Genomic DNA, 20,120 nt, shown 5'->3' on the forward strand with positions numbered 1-20,120 from the left:
AAAAAAATATTTTGTCTTTTAAGGGAATTGACAACAACAACAACAACAACAACAACAATAATAATAATAATAATAATAATAATAATAATAATAATAATAATAATAATAATAATGAGAAGAAGAAGAAGAAGAAGAGAAAATGAGTGTGAGAAAAAAAATCTAATTTTTTGCTGAAATACAGAAAGAAAAATCCGTGAAATCAGTTTAAAAAATACTACTACAGACCAAGTGGAGCTATCATGTTATTAAATCATAAAGTTATTAAATTCTGATTTTCTGATATGATTAACTGATTTAAACTTTTTTAAATACAAAATAAAATGTCTTACAAAAGAAAGAAATATCCCTCAGAACACTTTTCAACTTTTTTCTCTCCTAAATCTAAATCGAAGCAAATATGAATTTTCCAACTAAATTTCTCATACCAACAACAACTATTACTACTACTACTACTACTACTACTACTAATAATAATAATAATAATTTATTTATTTTATTTATTTTGTTTTGTTTTTGTAGGGGGGGGGTGCTTGCTCCGGAAGTATTGACTTTAATCCGGAAGTTTACCCCTGGCCCGGCCGATAGCAGTGGAGCGATGGCGGGGGACCCTTCAACGGAGCTTCTTTTTCTGGATACGTTTAAGCATCAGAGTGCAGAGGTAGTGTTGTTTAACACTTAAACACACGCTTTTATGTTTACTCCATGACTACCTGCATTAAAAGTTAGTTTCAAGCGCGTTCAGGAGTTTTGAGGAAGGATGCTTAACTTCCAGGCTAACGCCGTTAGCTAACCTTAGCAGCTATGTGATGTCATTATCCTGGTTTTAAGCAGCGATTACTGCACAGCTGCCCGTTTATACATAACGCGTTTGTTTGATGTGAATTTAATCCTTATACATTAGTAGCTCAAAGAGTTGCCGTCTTTTGTGTCTTTGCACAGTTTGATTGGTGGTTAGCCAGGTGGCTAATGCTAACTTTAAAGTGTCAGGGAGCATGTTTACCTCGAAGCGGGAGTAAAAGTGACTAATGCGGAAGGCGTAGGTTATAAATGAAACATTTCATCATTGTTTGTATCAGCAATCATGTCTCCTTTGTTTCAGTTAACCAACATAGACGTGGTGCGGTTTCCTTGCGGGGTGCTGATCACAGAGGTGCGGGTCATTCCTCCAGGGATCAAAGCTCATAGTAACCTACCTGACAGCAGAGCGTTTGGGTAAGATTCACCATCCCTGCTTGAAAACACACTCATGCATCTTACTGGCTACACCCAGTCAGGCCAAACGAATTCTAATAGCGTTGCCAGCATGTATATTGCACTGTTGTCTTTTTACTAATTTTGAGACTGTACCTTTAAAAGGCAAACACCATTTCAGTGTGGCTACCGTCCTCCTCAATGTAGTCTTCTACTAAAGCAAAACCACAACCTGAGCTTTACATGACTCAATGGACCATTTTACCTCAGAATTGTGCAGAGAAACCTTTAACTTCTGCATAGAACTGATAAGGTTTCATTTCAGAACACAGATTGCCTCAGATGAATCCATTGATTTGTGCATGATAGTGAGAAAGTGCTTAAAAGCCATAGGCTAAAGCACTTTGAGTCATGAGCCAAGTCTGATTCAGACTTCTATGGGGAATCTTTGTAAAGTTTACAACACTCTACATAAATGGCTGATGTCAATGCTGGCATTGACGCTTGCGCTGGTGCATTACATATTAATTACCTTGTAGTGATGTCCCGGTGTTTTATATGTGTTGCCAGCTGATAGAAACAAATGAAATGATGTGACTTTGTTTTGTTTTTTAAAGCCTTTTGTGGGGCCTTTTGTCCCTGTAGTTGTTCCACTTCTTTATACCTTCCCTTAAGTCCATTCCGATAGTTTTGGTAATCTCCCTCCAGGAATTTGCTGACATTTTTGAGTCTTTATATCTATGGTTATTTTTTCTCATACTGAAGTGACAATTGTTATTCTGTCACCAATAAATTCAAAAACTGTCAGGTCATGGCGTATGTTTTCAGCTGAAGCATAAATTCCTGTTTAGGATAGAAAAGTGCCATTTATTGCCCGTTATAGCAATGTGGCCCGAAAGTTGATTGATATCATTTGTACTTGCCACAAACACAACAGTGTTCTGGCTACCTTTAGCACAAAAATATCTGAACCTCGTTGTTGGATCACAGCGTTGGTTTGTTTGCATTTCCATCGTTGCTGAGTTTTAAAAATGGCATGTTTGAGTCTTTTGAAGGCGTCTGACTCATCCAGTGATATCATTCTCTGGCCAATCAATGACATGCAGTCTGTTAGTGTCAGATTTTTAGCTCGACTCAAGTCGTTTGGTACCCTGGCCAAGTACTAAAATGCACCTGGTACTACCACTTAATGGAAACCCCTGAAAACTGGGTAAAGTCAAGTAGGTGCTAGTGGAAAAGAGGCAATACTCAATGGTGTCATCTTTGTCCCAATACTAGAAATCAGAATTATATAAGAAAAGCGAACGTTGAATTGGTTTTGAGTTGCAAAAAACCTTCGGTGTTATTGCTATATTGCCTTTAGAGATGTCTTGGGGTCGCTGTTTTTTTTGTTTGGTTTTTTGCTATGGATACCTGAGATAAATGTGTGTGTCTGGGGGAAATGGAGAAGCTTCTGTGAATAAAGAAGTGTGTGCATTTGACACTTGAGCTCCATTGTTGAACAGGTCTCAATTTCCCCCAAACCTGCTGAGTGATGTAATTTAGCTCAATGAACAGACTCAAGAATGCACAGTCCTCTAGCATTGGTATGCATTGTGGTAGTATTGATATTATGATAAAGTGCATTTATTTTCTGGAAATCCATGAAACTCATGATGTATAAGTAACATCTGGTTCAAAGTTCTGCCATAAAAGCTACTTTTATCATAGCTACTATGATCCGTTTTTTGTTGAATTAAAGGCATTAAATTCTATTTGTGTACCTACAAATGTAGCTACAACTGAGTGTTTAATATCAAATCGCACATCGTATCGTTGATGGGTCACTCAGAGTTATAAGGTCCTCTGGATACTCGAGTCCTGATTCTTTTTTTCTTTTTTTTTTTGTTTCCAGAGAGACTTCTCCTCATGCCTTCCAGTTGGAGCTGTTCTTCAATAATGTTACCAAACCCAACAGCCCCACCTTCCACAGACTGGGCAGGTGAGAATTATTTTCACTCTCCCCTCTCCTGTTTTGTTTTTTAAACCGTTTCTCGTTCTCTACCTCTCCATTTCCTGGTTCAATCTCAAAAAGTCTGTCTCACCTGTAGAACCAGTCACGGTAGCATCTGAGACCTGTTCTCACGCACGCTCCCATATTCAGGTGTCTTTGTTCTTATGCTTGGTCAACTGGTCTCTCCAGAAACCGTGCCCACACTGCAGCAGAAAAAATGTCAAGGTCTCAGTGAAATAGGTGATTGGTGGAATGTTTGAGTCAAGTATTTTTGTTCTAACCTCATAATGACACAGGTGTATGCAGTAGCACCAGAGCGTAAGCCTGTACTTAAAGGTGGCCATTGTGTCAGCGTTATTAAAAAAGAACAAAAAAACTGTGCAAACATAACACACCCGACTTATTATCCCTACTGGGAAGTTTGGGAGGAGATTTTTCAAACCAGTGTGATTGCTTTCATAGTATCTTACAAATTTTTAATAGATGTGAATGTAATATTTATGAACAACATTTCTTAGATAAGAAATCAATCTAACATGAAGCCTGATTAAGACCTGTTTGACTTGTAAAACCCTCAAACTACTGTATCTGCTTGGAATAACTACCATATATGTCAGTATGTTGTGACCAGTTGAACCAGATAATTATAATTTTAGAAGAGGTCATCATGTCATGTGACCTGTCACATAAAAAGGTAAATGCCTTTTATTAGAAGTAGTAAGCAAGTAAGGGCAGAGTGCGATATAGAGCACGGTGCGGGTGTATGTGTGTTTTAGACATAGCTACACAGCAATTATATGCTAGTTTAAACTCACGTGCTGAAAATAAACACAGAGACTCATGAGGAACAAACATATGTTAGTTTAGCACTGGTTCATATCAGCACTCTCGCTTTAACCTGCTCTGTCTTGCTTTCTGCCCTCAGTTTGGAATATGATGAAAACAAGTCCATTGTGTTCAGACCCAGCGGAAAGGTAAATGGTCATTCATGGACGAGTAGGTTTTTTCATTCTTCTTCCCACCCTGCTGATTCGTGGATAATTAAATGGATTTGTTCATGCAGGTGAATACAGATGGCCTAGTGTTGCGTGGCTGGTACACAACTCTGACTGTTGCGGTGTACGGGACAGCGGAGCGGCCGCATGGACACGACCAAGACTCACCTCCTCCCCCTCCACCACCACCCCCTCAACAGCCCAGCGGGCTCAAGAGGATCCTTAAACAAGGTGATTTAAAACTGACCGTCACGAGAAATACATTCATTCATTGGGCAGAAACCTCCCCAAGACTAGGAAAAAAATAGTGATTGCAAACCTGTAAATCTCTTCTTCTCCCACATTTTCCTACTTTAAATTGTGCTTTTAAGAGTGGGAAAAAGATGACCAGTACAATGGCAGCCCACCAAGACCAGCACCCAGAGGGCCTCGCACCCCACCTGGTCCTCCACCCCCGGATGATGATGATGAGGAGCAGGTTCAAATGACGGGTATGAACTATAATATATCTCACTATTTCAGCCACTTTTAAAAAACGTATTTGGCTATTGCTTTAGCTGCTGAGACAGTAATTAGTAATAATAATAAAGTGTTTCTTTATATAGAAAAATTCTCCACATACTAAAAAATGATGTAAAAATATGAAAACATAAGGTCATATAAAACTCATTCTGTTTAGAGTTACGCTCAGTTCTTCCTCCCGCTAAGATAAATTGTAAGTAGGTAAATTATTTATATAGCTCCTTGTAAGACCAGAACCAAAGTGTTTTAGAGAGGTGAAAAATAAATAAATAAATAAACAATGTCAAAACCAAACTTCTTAGTAGATAGGTTTTAACCTGTTTTTCAAAGAAGGCCAGAGAGTCAAGGGTGCGGAGAGAGATTTGTAAGCTGTTCCAGTTTTGACACTGAGGTTATGAATCCCCCGTAGTTTTCAGAAAGGTACGTGGAATTCACTAGAAGACCTCTATCTGCGGACCTGAGGATCCTGCTTAGAAAAATGGGGTGGATAGACAGTATAAGTGGGGGCCTCACCTCATAAGGCTGTTAAAGTAAGAACCAAGACTTTAAACGTATACCCAAGTTTAACCGGAAGCCAGTGCAGACTCTTTAACAATGGGGTGATAAGATTTGTTGGTTAGTGTAAGAGTGGGGAGATAGCTGTGCAGAAGAAATGTAACACATTCTCAATAAGAATGATACAGTATCATTTATTAATGAGTTCTTGTTATTAAATGGGTTGTACTCTGTATGTTTGTGTGCCGTGTGTGTTGTTGTAAAATCTACAGTGGGCGTGGCCAAGGAAGAGCCGACCGAGGGCCGTGACGACTACCTGGAGAACGTGTCGCCTGAAAGATCGCTGCCCGCTGACGAGACGTACTCGGATGCTGAACAAGAAGAAGAGGCCGAGGAGGAGGAGGAAGAGGAGGAGCAGGAGGAGGAAGAAGATACACGGACTGAGGGGAGTGCGCCGGAGGAGGAGGATGAAGAAGAGGAGGAGGAGGATGAGGGTGAGGACGAGGAAGAGGAGATGGAGGAAGGTAGGGGAGTTCTTATGCAAGAGTAGGATTGTCTGCAAACCCAAATGGACGCTTCTCCTCTAGAAAATCAACTCTGCTCGTGGTTGCCAGATATCTCGGGTCCACGGGAGCAGGGTCCATTTGGGACTGAGAGTGAGAGAGTGTGTGCTCTGGCATGCTGCATCCATCTCGAACTGCTGGGTGGTGCAAACTCTCAGAACACCCCTGAGGGCAGCTCTGAAGGCTTATGGTTAGACTTCATAAGCCGACATGTGGATGTCTTCCTGACACGTCCTCACAGCCGTCGCTGAGTTTCTGTCATGCATGCAAAACTAACCCTGCATGTTGTGAGTGATGCTGCCAGGTGGTGCCAGGTTTGTGAGTGTATGCAGCTCTGTATGAGAGGGACTATATAGTTTCCGCTGGCCTCCTTATTCTCACTCGGTTTTATATACATTATTATGAAACAGATGATGCATTTTTATAATGCTTTTACAGTGAATAAACTCCCTCCTAAACAACCTTTCCACCTTCTTATAGATAATGATGGCTATGAACAGATTTCCAGCGATGAGGACGATCTGGATAACGGCAGCTTCAAGTTGCAGAACTTTGACATGGACTACACTCCTGAGGATCTTGCATCTGTTCCACCGGTCCAGTACGACCCATATGAACGAGAACTCCGACCCTTGCTCTACTTCACGCCTCCATACAAAACTCGCTTTGATATACAGTTTGAGAAGGCCACTGTGGAGGAGCCCAAGGAGGCAGGTGGAGCAGAAGGACCAGCAGGAGGAGAGGAAGCTGAGGCTGTGGCTCAGCTGAAAGAACTCTTAGCTAGTATTGGTGATGACAGAGATGCACGATGGGTCAGTGCTCTGGAAGAGGCTCCTGGACTTCTGGCCAAAGGGTTGGCTTATTTAGTTAAAAGGGGAGAGGGAGAGATAGAGGACTCTGTTAGAGTTTTAGTCCAGTGGACTCTCCAAGCTCTCAGTATGGAGGTTGCTCTCAAACAGCCCATTGCCCTTAACCTCAGACAGCTGAAGGCTGGTGCTAAGCTAGCTTCATACCTGGCAGAGTGTCCTCAGGGTCTCACGATGCTGCTGCATGAAGGGGTTCTGAATGTGCTGCTGGAGCTGCTCCATACAGACCACGTCTCCTCCACACTGAAGCTGAGTATCCTAAGAGCTTTGGATGCTCTGATCAGCGCTCCTGCAGGGGTGGAGGCCTTCCTACATGCAGGAAATTCAGAGAAGAGTGGCTACCAGGTTAGCAAGAAATATCCAATCATCATTCATCTACTTTTATTTCCATCATATACAGATGTTCTTGTTGGTTTCTAGAGAATAAATTGAATATTAAACCAGCTTTAAATTATGCACATCTAAATTAAGATGATTGTGTCTGAAATAATTCCTCTGACTGATCAAGTCTGACCATCTATACTTTATCCTGCTTCACAGCGTCTGGTCCAGCTGTTCCTGCATGAGGAAACGGTGAGGGTCATAACAGCTGGAAATGCTATATTACAGAAAAGCCACATGTATGAGGTGCTGGTTGACCTACAGCATGCAGCAGCTGCATTGAGTGAACCACAACAGGTAACAACACCCATTCACACCCACACTTTCATATATGTTTCAGTGGCTGAGAATGTTTTTGTGGTAATCCTGCCTGGCCATCATCCTCAGGAGGAGATGGATGATGCAGAGAGCCCTATGGAAGAGGAGCCTTCGCTAAGCTCCACCGCTCTGAGTGAGGCAGAGCTCGATAGGTTGGCAGGTGCTTTGGAAGAGCTACATCACCTGCTAGAAACAGCCCCTCATTGCATGGTGCAACCTCCTGGGAAAGCCTTCCCCACTACTGCTAGAATTACAGGGCCACAGGAGAGGGACAACCCCTACCCATCACTGTATAGGTACATACTAAGACATAAGCATCACAGTGTAGCATAAATTTAAATATAATTTAGACACATTAATACATGTGCATTTTTGCCCTGGACCTCTTTCAGGTATATGCATGCATGTCATTTTCTGGAGAGCACAACGGTGGTGTTGTCAGCAGCTGCTGCAGCCGGCCATCTTGGGGTCACTCAAGCTGTCAGAGAGCTTCTGCGCTTCCTGTCGCTCACCCAGTCGGGTCTGCTATTCCTTCTCGCCCAGCCCACACCCACCAACCTGCTGTTGCGCCTCCTGGCGTCGATGGCAGAGTCCGAGGCAGAGGAGAGCATGTGTACTGGGGGAGAAGCGGGTCTGATTGGGCCAGGGTGTGGTGAAGAGGGCTTTGGCGTGTGGCTGATACAGGCCCTGCATGCTCTGCAAGGCGTGTCAGAACTCATGAGCCATGTGGCTACAGGAGGAGACGGTGGTGCAGGCCTAGATGAAGGTGACAATCCAGATATACTGGGCACGCTCCATGCGCTTTACCTGATGACCTTTACGCAGACTGGACGCAGCGCCGTAGCTCATGTTTTCAGCCTGGATAACAACCTTTCCTGTCTGGTCACGCTGCTCCAGCACCACAGCAAGGACGGACAGGGGTACACTTGTTATTCCCTACCATTTCTTCTCCCCAACCTTTTTTCTTGTTCTCTGATTTGACTTCAGTATAAATTCATGTTTTTTTGTCTCTCTTCCTCTGTTAGTGAGGGGAAGGCTCGCAAAGCGGTGACATATAACTACGCCTGCATGCTGGTCTTACTGGTGGTGCAGAATTCTAATGAGCTGCGGATGATGGAACAATATGCCGCTCCGCTGCTCTCTATAGCCAAGGCTGATGACACCAATGCCAAGTTACAGGGTAATTCTCATCAATGTCACAACTATATTTAAGTGCCAGCTCAAATATATTTGGGATGCTGCATGTTTAAAAAAAAATGGGAGAGGGAAACAAAAGACTGGAAAAGTAAGAGAAACAGCTGTAGGAACATTTTGCAGCTAATTAGGTTACCTGGCAACAGGTCAGTAACATGAGTGGGTATAAAAAACGCATCTTAGACAGGCTGAGTTTCTTAGAAGTAAGAATTGGTCTGCAAAAACATGTAAATTGTAAAGAATTTGACTGTCTCATCTTTAAATGATTCCAAGAATCTGGAGAAATATCTGAGCGCAAGAAAATCAGTATCGCTGCCGCTGATCTCAGGTGGCACTGCATTAAAAACAGGCACGATTCTGTCATTGAAATCACTTCATGGGCTCATGAAGGCTTCCAGAAATGTAAACACATTTCACCATGCAGGTTAAAGCTCTGTCATGCAGTGAAGAAGCCCTTTGTGAACATGATCCAGAAACACTGCTGTCTCCTCTGGGCCAAAGTTTGTTTAAAATGTACAGAGGTAAAGTGGAAAACACGGACACCATGTTCTCCAGACTGAAGAGATCATCTAGCTTGTTGTCAGTGCTCAGTACTCGCTTCCATCTCTTATGGTATGTCAGCTTACACATCAGGAAAGGTACCATGCATGCATGCTCCCACCCAGATGATTTCTTTTTCAGGGAGTGCCTTTCATTTTTCAGCAAGACGATGCCAAACTGTTTGCTGCATCTGTTACAGCAGCATGGCTTCATAGGAGCAGAGTCTTGGTGCTGAACGGTCCTCTCTGCAGTCCAGACTTCTCACCAAATGAGAACATTTGTAACATCATGAAACCTAAAACGCCGCACAGAAAACTCGGTGCTGTTGAGCTGCTAAAATCTTATGTCAAACACGACTCGGACAACGGCTGGGCTCATCAGTTTCAAGATTATGGACTGCTGTTAAAAGAGGGGATGTTACACAGTAAACATGTCTCAACGATGTCCCCCAAGCCTTAGTATATTGTTTACATTTTTTGTGATCTTGATCCGATTTTCTCCAAAATGAAATCAAGCTCATTGGTTTCTACCCTCACATAAGCCCTCGGGAGGAGAATAAAATGTGCGTTTATGAGATTTGCTTTGCAAATCATTGCATTCTGCATTCTATATAAGACAGTTTTAATTGTTTGAGTGTCTTTGTGTGTGCGTTTCTTTAGAGCTCAGTAAATGGTTGGAGCCAGTGGAGAAGCTTCGCTTTGAGATTGGCAGCATTCCCACCCTTATCGACTATATCAAACAGGTACAGAGCTCTCACTCATTAAACACTCTGCAAGGTAAAGTAAATGAAATGTTTTTTGGCTTATAAGCATCTACACCAGCTGGTAAGCTGACTCACATCTCTGAAATCCACAGAAAAATCCAGGGGGATAAAAAAAGTTAACAACTCTTCACTGAAGTGCTCTGTGATGTATTTTTCAAAGCGGTTTGTCATCCTGAACATGGTTTTCTTTTGACTCCAGAATGTAGAAAATGTGTTAACTGCTGAGGGAACCGGGCTGGTCACTGCTCTGAGGGTCCTCTGTCACATCGCCTGCCCACCTCCTGCTGTAGAAGGTAAGGACCCCAACCAAACTTTGACCCCAAATATGACTTTGTTTTTATTCTGTTTGCTTTTTTATAGTTTTCACTTTATGTTGAGATTAGATTAGATGGTTTTTCAGCAGCTCCTTCTCCACTCCACAGGTCAGCAGAGGGATCTGAAGTGGAGCCTTGCAGGAGTCCAGCTTTTCTCTGGGGAGGGTCTCGATACGTGTGTGCGTGTCCTGCAGAAGCTATGCAGCGTGTTACTGCAGCCGTGGCGCGTGCACGGGCACATGGGTCCGACGCCGCAGCGCTGCATGATCCTCAGTATATGTATCAGCACGCTGCGGTTGCTTCGCACCATGCTCACCGAGCTGCTGCGCGGCGGAGCTTTCCAGTTCAGGGACACTCGCGTGGCCAGCGTGTTGGTGACGCTTCACATGATAGTGTGCTCCATTCCTGCTTCTGGGCGTCTTGATGGGGAGGAGACCAGAGTGCAAGTGCTCATTGTTGACGTCCTGCTCACCTTTACGCAGGGTGTTAATGAGGAGGTGTGTGCGGCATCAGATAACAGTTTTGATACTAAATGGGGCTTCAGTTGAGATTTTTAAGAGACACCATGTTTGTGTCATGCTACAGGTGACCCATACAGAAGAGACTCTGGCCAGCAACACGTGGTCTCTGATGCTAAAGGAGGTTTTGAGCTCACTTCTCAAAGCTTCTGAAGGCCTTTTCTCTGGTCTGACACTGCTGTCTGAGCTTCTGCCTCTTCCACTGCCAATGCATAGCACTCAGGTAACTCTCTCTATCCTGCGCTTTAACCTGCTCTGATATTCTTGTCTTCATACACACATTAATATTAGAAGGCCTTTGGCTCCACAGGTGACATCAGTCCAAGATGTGGCTGTAGCCTTAAACACAAGGAAGCTGTGGAGCATGCACATTCGCGCACAGTGGAAAGTGTTTTCCGAGGCATTCAAATGTGTGTGCACCACCACCTGCCCTCCTCTCCTGGCCATACTCAGGAGAGTGTGCGTTCAGCTGGCAGACTTGTCTTCACCCACTGCAACACACATCATGAAGACCCTGCTGGAGCTCCTGCTGGAGGAGCTGCAGCCGTGAGTGAAGGATGCACAAACTCACACATCAACATAGCGTCTGTGTTTTTTCCTGTAAATCATATTTCAAATGTCTGTAACCTGTTACTTGCAGGGCAGAGGGAAAAAGCGTCTCCTGGGCCCAGGTCCTGCGGCTCCTTTCTTTGATGGATACTCTGGTGTCTCAGAGAGCCTGTAAGAGTGCAACACTGCATCTGCTGTCCGGGTCAGTTTCTGGAGATGAACAGCTGGCCGACCTGTTCCCCTTGTTGTTGTCTCTGTTGGTTCCTCCAACGGATCACTCCATACATCAGCAGCAGTGCAGTGTACTAGTGGGGACAATATTACAGTCACTGTGTGACCAGGTAAAGCTGGAAGTACACAAATTTAAAAAAGAAAAAAAATCTTTTAATGGAAAAATACTAAAAACTGTAAAACTGTCTTCACCAGGACATTTCTCTCGTGGTGTCTCCACCTGGTGAAAGCTGTGTGTCAGAGGCTGAGCAGCTGGCCAATGCACTTCCGGGACGAGAGATGATGTCATCGGTGTGCAGTTCTCTGTTGGAGGTTTTGGGGAACGCAGAGAGCAGCGTGCCCCTCCTCCTCACCTGCATCAGGACTTTGACATTCCTCACAGAGCACGACTACGGACTCTACCACCTCAAAGTGTAAACAAGAACCTTTTCTTGTTTATTTGGCGTAACTGCTTCCCCACCAATACCACCCTGCCATGTTGCTACGGCACACTGTGCCTTTGTCTTAGTTAAAGGAGACGTTGATTACCTCTGATTATCTCTGTTTCAGTGCTCTGAAGAAACATGGCGCTGGGCTGTGCTCGCTGCTGAAGAGGCTGGTGTTGTCCTTCAACAAAGACTCAGCAGATCTGCTCTCATCTCTGCTCGACTTTCTCAGGCAGATCCTCCACACAGAACCAATGGTAAGTACTGCTTAGATGATCATTAAAATCAGGATCCTGTCCCTTTAAACTAACAGAGAACAAAGCAATACAGCAAACACAAATCACAACATAATAAATAAAACTGTATATTTGACAATAAAAACAGAAGAAAGGCTCAGCATTAAATTAAAGGTAATCTGTTTGAGAACAGAGCAGTTTTTCAAAAAAACAAATGAAGCACTGAAGGAATACGTACAGCTAAATGATTAGTCTGGAGGAGCCCTAAACAATAAAAGCAAACAAACAATCCTCTTTAGAGACGGAGTCATAAAGAGGAGCCGATCAGAGTCGGTTGGTGTTTAATCAGAAGTGTAAGCAGCATCATTTTTTTTAAGTAAGTGTTACTTCTGTGAAAAATATTTGGACAAAAGACTACAAAAGAGACTACAGCAAGGACGTCGCTTCTTTGAAAGCATTCCTCCTTGTCCTTACGTGTTCATGCTAGTAATTTAGTTTTCCTTTTCTAAGAGTTTCCTTCTGCAGCCGCTTTTAAAAAGCTCTATTAATAATGCATCACCTCACAGAAATGACTGGCTCTGCATAAAGGAAAGGCTTTTTCATTGCATATTTTGTCTTGTCCTTCTGATAATCGCTTCTTTTCTCAAGCTTTTTCCAGCTTATCTCCAATCATATTTGCTCTTCATTCTGTACCTGTCCTCGTTTTAATCCAGTGTGCTGAAGAGGGTCACGGCTCGAGCGAGGATCCTGCTTTTGTTCCTCCACGGTTGCTGTCGGGCTCTGAAATGAAAGCTCTGCTCCAGTGGGAGGAGTCAGAGTCACATCCAATACCTGCTTTGGAAAAACAGATAGCGGTATGAAAGATGCACACAAGTACATTGTGTTTATCAAAATAAAGGTCCGGGCTGCCTTGACCTCAAACTTTCAATGCTTTTGTCTATGTCTTTAGAAACTATGTAAAGATGACGATTCCCTGGAGACCATGTTGGAGAACGTGATTGCTCTGAGGCAGACGTTGCAGGCGGCCACAGACACGCCTCCTGCAGCTGACACCGAGCCCACTCTGCCAGCACCAGAAACACTCGGGGCCCAGTTTAATCACAGGTTGGTCCTCCGCGTGACGTATTAATACTGAATCATTTTCTCCTCATCACTTCGAGTTGTGAAGCTTATACAGCTGGAGCGAGGGAGGATCGCAGTTTGCGGTGACAGATTGATTGAATCAGATATTCATAACAACAACCACTTACACATGAGCCATGTGAAAAATTAATGGGAACGGTAAACTGATCATTGCCCTGGGCCTTTATTGTCTGTAGGACGGTTTTCATTCTGTCTGAAGCTCTGGATGAGCAGCTGAAGGCTCTGTGGTTCTCTCCGTTCCAGACTGATGACATTGAAACAGACCTTGATATGGTAAGAGTGTGTGTGTGTGTGTGTGTGTGTGTGTGTGTGTGTGTGTGTGTGTGTGTGTGTGTGTGTGTGTGTGTGTGTGTGTGTGTGTGTGTGTGTGTGTGTGTGTACATTTCCAAGAATCTCTAGAGCTTATGTTTGGCGTGCACATTTATGGTTAATCATTTTTGGATGAAAATTTGATTACAGCTTCTGTTTTATTCACTGTTTTATGCGTTTTTGTATTATTGCTTTTTTTTTTTTTTTTTTTTTTACTTGATCTTTGTTGATGTAGAATTTTTTCACATCACCAGCAGTTATGAATCCTTTTCTGCTACTGAAACTCTGGTATATCGAGTCAAAAAGAAATATTTGTTGCTGTTACTGTGTTAGCTTAGTGGGAGCATCATGGTCTGTAAAAAAGTATTTGATTCACTGTGCACCATATGGGTGTAACTACAAAATTGCAGTTGTTGTGGCTGGCCCCTCCCTTAGTGATGGGGTGAGTGATAGGGAGTGCAGTTGTTTGAGAGGCGCTCCGACTGGAGCTGCTACTCCTCCACATCTAAGGGAGCCAGTCCAGGGGGTTTGGGCATCTGACGAGGATGCCTCCTGGGCGCCTTCTGGGTGAGGTGTTCTGGGCATGTCTTACCTGGTCTGGCGAGGGAACTCCTCGATAAGCTGGAGGGAGTGGCTGGGGAGAGCGAGGTCTGAGTTTCTCTGGGTTCGTGACCCAAGATAAGCAGAAGAGGATGGGATGGATGTAAAATGACTACTATGACAGGAAGATTCAATAGGATGAGTCCTATATTTTGGATATTTATATTTATCTACTATCCACTTCTTAGAGTCCTCTCACATATTTTAAGTGCTTTCTGTTCAGTGCTATGTTCTTCCTCTTCTTTTTTAAGTAAACGTTCTTTGCTTCTCTATCTTTAAGGGATTTAAAGGATTTTTTTAAGTTGAGGTTCTTTGCTTCTCTGGCTTGTAAGGAATTTGGAAATACCACAAGCAACAACATTACATGGTCTGTTTATGTTTTCTATATAATATGTATGATTACCTTTTTGTCTGTGTGGCAGGTGAAGGTGGATCTGGTGGGTCTGGCTCAGGAGTGTTGTCCAGAACTGGACCTGAAGGCGGAGCTGGAGCGCTCCTTCTTGTCTGAGCCGTCCTCTCCGGGTCACACAAAACCTACGAAAGGCTTCCGGCTGGGCAAACACAAGCATGAGACGTTCATTACGTCTAGGTACAGCGTCATTGTGATTTCTATATATTTTTATTCGCACAGAATCTAGTTTAAGATCAGTTTCATGGTGTCATCTTGTGTTTGTCTCTGCAGTGGGAAGTCTGACTACGTCGAGCCTGCAAAGAGAGCTCACATCATGGCTGCTCCTCGTGGCCGAGGAGGTCGAGGAGGGTTTGGGCAGAATGTCTCCCGACCGCATGATATCTTCCGCCTGCGCAAACAGAATACTTCCCGTCCTCCCAGCATGCACGTGGATGACTTTGTTGCAGCGGAGTTTAAAGACATTACGACCCCTCTAGGGCTTCTGCCTCCTAAACGACCTCCAAAAAGCGCCCCCAAACCTCCCACCAGAGGGCTGTTCACTGGTAACAGAGGCAGAGCTACTTTCCACAGCCAGACTCGCTTTTTCACTCCACCACAGCCTAAAGGTGTACTGCTGTCAGGTATGTACTATCAGATACGCACGAGTCTCATAGTTGCCAGGACATTGTCATAGTTGCCTCATCATTACATGCAGCACACAGCAGGGAATCCTGGTCATTATCCTGGGAAATACTGTGTTTCGTTTAGCCCTGCACAAACTGCAACTAAAATACATCAATTGTCCAGCAGAGGGTGACAAATCCCCCCCTTTTTTCCCCGTTCTGTAGGAAACTACACTCGGAGAGAAGGAGGCCGAGGGTCATCGTGGAGCGGTCAGGTTCCAGCTGTTACTCACAGAGGGACCTACAGTGAACCCCGCGGAGGACAGAGCAACTTCACTCGAGGGCCACTGCCTTCTCGGCAATCCCCTGCAAGTAAGGACCACACACACAGTTTTACATTTTATACCGCTCTCTTTTTCAGTCTTTTATGTTCTGTTTTATTGCATTTGTTTTACTTTTTTATCGCTTTGACCTGTATTAAAGGTGTTATAGGGGGAAAAAAAAGTTTGATTCACTCGTTCCACACTTCAGGTGCGTATCGGCTGGCTCTTCGGGATCGAGCTCCACGCGGCAGAGGAGGTACTGGCCTGTCGTGGATTAGCGGCGGAGGAGGTGGCGGTGGTGCCGGGGGAGGCGTCGGTGGAGGCGGTGGAGGGGGAAGAGGATCTCAGGGGAGCAAGTTCAGCGGTGGAGGAGGGAGCGGAGGTGGGAGGGGCAGACATGTTCGCTCCTTCACCAGGTAAATCCTCCTGGACAATGACTGCAGCCTCTCACGGCAACAGAAGGGCCAATCAGGATATTATATATGCTGTCTCCATGGAAACGTGGTGGTATGATGTTGTCACAAATAATGTACAGACTGTGTTGATGTTTTCAGTTTTGTTATTATTAGCTGTATTCAGAAAATAAAAGTGATAGCAAAATGAGGCCTTTGTGTGTGTTTTAAGGGAATGTCAAATAAATAAATCGTCTGTGGTTCTCAGATAAAATGTTTAAAAATGCGATCCCTCTTGTGCTGTCTATCACTGTGTTTGCAACGGCTGCAGCTGCTGCATTTTTCCCGTTTTTTTGTTGTTGGTGGTGATTTTTTTTATTTCTAAGGCTGATCTCATTCGCAAACCCTGAAACTGTTCGAAAAGGAGCACAAAACCAGTGGTATACATTATGGGATGTTATGGAAACTTGAACTATGTGGTCATGTGGGACTAACATTAATATATCTTAAATAGGTGGAATATGTGACCGCTAACCCTTAAAAGTCGAAACCATGAAATAATTGCCAGAAAATTCATATTTTTTGAAAATTCCGTTTTTATTGAACGTTCTCTCCCATTGAAAAAATGAATTCAACATATTTTTTTTTTAAACTTGTCTATTTTTTTACATTTCACAAAAACTCACGCTGAATCGTTATGTGGTTAACCTCAGGTGTAAAAAAAAAATATACGTTTGGGGATTCCAACTTCTTGAAGCTCACTGACGATACACTTAAAATGACGTCAGGTGGTTCAAAAATCCAACACACAAAGAGCTGATCTTTAAGCATTAAAAACACAGCGTAGCAAAACCTTTCTTTTGTAACATGTTTTACCCAAACCCTAATTTTGTTGCTAAATAATACAAAAATAAAGATTTCATATATTGCAGCTTTTTCAGATCACTGTCACCTCCCTGCTCTTCTTTTTAATGCAGTCCAAGGTCAGACTCCGGGTCCCACCCTTGCGCCCTACCTCACCCAGCTGTGGTGATGGGGGTGGGCCTGATGCATGTGAAGCCTGGGCTGAATGCAGTGACAGACTGGAGGCATGTGAAGAAGCCTCTCTCTGTTGATGTCTGGTTGGCTCGGTGTGGAGTTCCCAGCCTGATGTCTGCACCTCTCCCTGATGCTGGTCCCTGGCTGCCTGTTCAGTGGGATTCTGGCTCCTGGTGGGCTGCAGGTCTCTGAGGACCTGTAGCAGTTCTCTTTTCTCCAGCTCTGCCTCTGCCAGCTCTTGTCTCCTCAAACGCTCTGCACCTAGCAGTGCACGCATGTCACACATCACACGGGATAGCTGACCCTGCACAGACAGGATATGACGTGAAGCAATAGAGTAGTTTTATGTGTGATGCCAATTTCAGCCAGGCTTTAGCTCCTGGACAGATGTCCTCGCATTTGACTCTAGAACAATTTGGTATACAGAGGAGTTCACGGTTAACTCAATGATTACATGGTGTATTCCAGTGAATACAAATCCAGCCCAAATCATCACTCCACCACCACCGTGCTTCTCAGTTGGTGTGACGTGTTTGTTTTGATTGTGTTTGACTTCCAAATATTCACCTCATCTGTCCAGACAACATTGTCCCAGAACTCTTTGTTCAAATGCATCTTTGCAAACTTAAGCTGTGCTGCCATGTTCTTTTTAAAGAGAAGATGCTTTCTCCTGCAACCCTTCCAAACACGCCATACTTAATTGTGCTGTCATGAACTTCAACTTTTAATAAGTTGTGGCATGTAGAGTCTGGAGGTAGTTTGTTTTTTTTTTTGTTTTTTTTTACAGTTTCTCTCAGCACTGCACAGTCTGACACTGGGATATCCACTCCTGGGAAAACTGGCAACTGTCTTGAGTGTTTTCTGCTTGTAAATAATCTTCCTTGCTGTATAATCAAACAGTTTGGAAATGACCGTATAACCTTTCCCAGATTGTTAATATCATTACTGATGTTAAGCCTCATTGGCATTGTCTTAACACACATCTTAATGCTCCAAAACAGCAAACTGCCTGCTTCTTTAGAGATTGTCATGCCAGTTAAGTGCATTTGATTATCGGCACGTGGCTTCAATTCCCTCTTAAATCCCTTGTATCCAGTAAAACTGTACATACACTGCTTCTGCATTCTGGCTTAGTTTTGTTATGTGATATGTCATTTAGCTGTGTGGTTCACCTGAGGTTGTATTTATTAATTTTAGAACCTGCTACGAACCAGATTATTTTTTAAATGACCGATAAGTGTACTTTCTTTTCTTTTTTTTTTATTGTGATTTTATGGACTTAAAAAAGATCTGTAAACTGCCACCATTTATGGGCCTGAGAAGGTGTCCTGCAGTGTGAGGAATCAGATATAATTTTCAGGCCTTGCTTATTTCAAAAGGACAGTGAAAAAAACAGTTCTCACTGTTTTTAAAAAATATGGCACCTGAGCAAAAAAGTCTGAATGCTAAGATGACATTCACACAGTTCAGACTTCTAAAAGCATTTTGCCTTTAAACTTTCAGCATTTTTTAAATGATTTGCAAAACACTGCATTGTACTTTCATAGTAAATGTATCCCATGGTCACAAATCTGTGCTTTAGTACTATCTTCTGTTGCATTTATGTGGTAACAGGACATTTTACCTTGAGCTCCTCCACCTCGTTCTTCAGCTGAGACTCTTTCTGCACCATGTGTCTCCTCTGCGAGTCCAGCCGAGACTCCATCTCTCGTCTCACCTCTTCCACCTTGCACAGCATCTCCACCCTACAGTTGACATTTAATGAGACCAAGTCATGATGGTGGTGTTACCTCTGAGTTCAGGCTTAGAAGAGAGCACAGAAGAGCTTACCTGAGCATCTCCACCTCAGTGCGCAGCTCCGCTACACAGTTATGTTGTGTCTGGTCAATGGAGAGCAGCGTGTGGCCGCAACCATTAGGACACTCCCTGCTGCGAAAGCTACATTCTGACAGGTGAGCCTCCAAGCCCCGCCTCTCGACCTGCACGGGACAGCCTGAGAGGGAAAAGTCACAAGGGTGCAAAGGCCTCGCATGGAGCCACCACGTTATCAGTGTATAAGACAGGCTTCTAAAGCATCTCCACAAAGATGAAATTTATTTGCAGGCACGAATTTTTCCATAAAAATCATCTGTGTGTACAAAGAGGAGATAATCTACTAACACCACCAAAAATGTACTTTGTAAACACTTTGTGTATCTAAAGTAGAGTTATTAAATCTACAATGTAGTCACAGATCACTGCAGTCACACAACAGCAGAAATTTCAGGTGATTTTAGTGACTTAAACTGCACACCGCATGCACACACACCGCATGTGATTCAACCTACCACAGTGGTAACATATGTACTCTCCACCTGCCAAACACGGGTCACAGACACATGGTGAGCACAAAAGCGCACACTTGCATGTACATGTTTCAAACAGACCTAAAAATCACTCATTAAAGAATGAATGAAAGCCGACTCTCACACAGTGCTCTCTGTGTGAGGCTTGTGGGAGCTTTCAGTCCTAAAAGTGCACCTGTTCCTGGGGTAGCCAAGACAACAACAGGGCCCACCTGTTGTTCACCCCCACAGACGTGTCACATTACAGTTGTAACATACACATCCATGAGGATTGCAGTTTGACTTTTACTGTCATAAAGACTTATAAAAACACACTGCATGAATAGTGTTTTGTCCGGTGTGATGTTGTCATGTACCTGTGTTAGCGCAGGATATGAAGGCAAATTCACACTCATCCTCGTGTGAGTGGAGGCTCTCCAGGGAGCAGACCACCTCACACCCCTGTGCTGCATTCACACAGCGGATCTGCAGACGGTTCAGATCATTACGCATGTACCTGCAAATCAAACCAACACAGACAGAAACTCTTAGAGTGAGAAAAGCAGCATACTGTTATAACGCTACTGACTTGCATGAAAACTTATCTGCAAAACTTAAGAGTGCATGATTACGAGGAAGTGAAGCAAGGAGCACAACTGCAGGAGACGGAGACTGACCTGTACAGTGGTTTGAGGCTACCCACATCCAGTGGCAGTCTGTCCTCAGGACAGGAGTGGTGATGGACCAGCCAGGTGCTGATGCAGGAGCTGCAGTAAGCATGTTCACAGGGTGCCTGGAGGGGGCGCTCCAGCACATCTCGACATACACAGCACAGTAGACCCTCATTCACGTAACCTACAAACCTCTCCAGATCATAGCCCAT

General features: G+C 43.8%; 2 protein-coding genes across 6 annotated transcripts; one reads left to right on the forward strand and one right to left on the reverse strand.

Moving 5' to 3' along the window:
- The first annotated feature begins 581 nt into the window (after nucleotides 1-581).
- virma (vir like m6A methyltransferase associated) lies at nucleotides 582-16,013 on the forward strand. 4 transcript variants are annotated; one of them, XM_085366570.1, is made up of 27 exons: nucleotides 582-658; nucleotides 1,100-1,212; nucleotides 3,086-3,172; nucleotides 4,110-4,158; nucleotides 4,248-4,410; nucleotides 4,551-4,670; nucleotides 5,469-5,720; nucleotides 6,240-6,970; nucleotides 7,166-7,303; nucleotides 7,394-7,620; nucleotides 7,717-8,244; nucleotides 8,350-8,504; nucleotides 9,718-9,800; nucleotides 10,021-10,114; nucleotides 10,244-10,632; nucleotides 10,721-10,876; nucleotides 10,964-11,199; nucleotides 11,294-11,543; nucleotides 11,629-11,846; nucleotides 11,983-12,115; nucleotides 12,808-12,948; nucleotides 13,044-13,198; nucleotides 13,414-13,510; nucleotides 14,569-14,735; nucleotides 14,829-15,178; nucleotides 15,386-15,532; nucleotides 15,692-16,013. In XM_085366570.1, the coding sequence occupies exons 1-27, from the start codon at nucleotides 596-598 to the stop codon at nucleotides 15,901-15,903; spliced, it is 5,454 nt and encodes a 1,817-aa protein (XP_085222696.1). In that variant the 5' UTR covers nucleotides 582-595; the 3' UTR covers nucleotides 15,904-16,013. The 4 variants fall into 4 exon arrangements, with proteins under 4 accessions (XP_085222696.1, XP_085222695.1, XP_085222697.1 ...); XM_085366569.1 differs by having other exon boundaries at nucleotides 5,469-5,690; nucleotides 15,644-16,013; XM_085366571.1 differs by having other exon boundaries at nucleotides 5,469-5,690.
- Nucleotides 16,014-16,812: 799 nt separating this feature from the next.
- On the reverse strand, nucleotides 16,813-20,120 carry rnf41l (ring finger protein 41, like). Of its 2 annotated transcripts, XM_085365673.1 has the most exons (6): nucleotides 19,915-20,120; nucleotides 19,615-19,754; nucleotides 19,241-19,267; nucleotides 18,744-18,906; nucleotides 18,538-18,658; nucleotides 16,813-17,217 (listed from the first exon to the last, which is right to left on the reverse strand). In XM_085365673.1, exons 1-6 carry the CDS (start codon nucleotides 20,118-20,120, stop codon nucleotides 16,813-16,815), a joined length of 1,062 nt encoding a protein of 353 aa, XP_085221799.1. The 2 variants fall into 2 exon arrangements, with proteins under 2 accessions (XP_085221799.1, XP_085221800.1); XM_085365674.1 differs by lacking the exon at nucleotides 19,241-19,267.

Source organism: Diplotaxodon limnothrissa, linkage group LG11 (assembly GCF_057381915.1).
Source record: "Diplotaxodon limnothrissa isolate DT_005_m linkage group LG11, D_limnothrissa_male_GT1.1, whole genome shotgun sequence".
Taxonomy (NCBI): Eukaryota; Metazoa; Chordata; class Actinopteri; order Cichliformes; family Cichlidae; genus Diplotaxodon; species Diplotaxodon limnothrissa.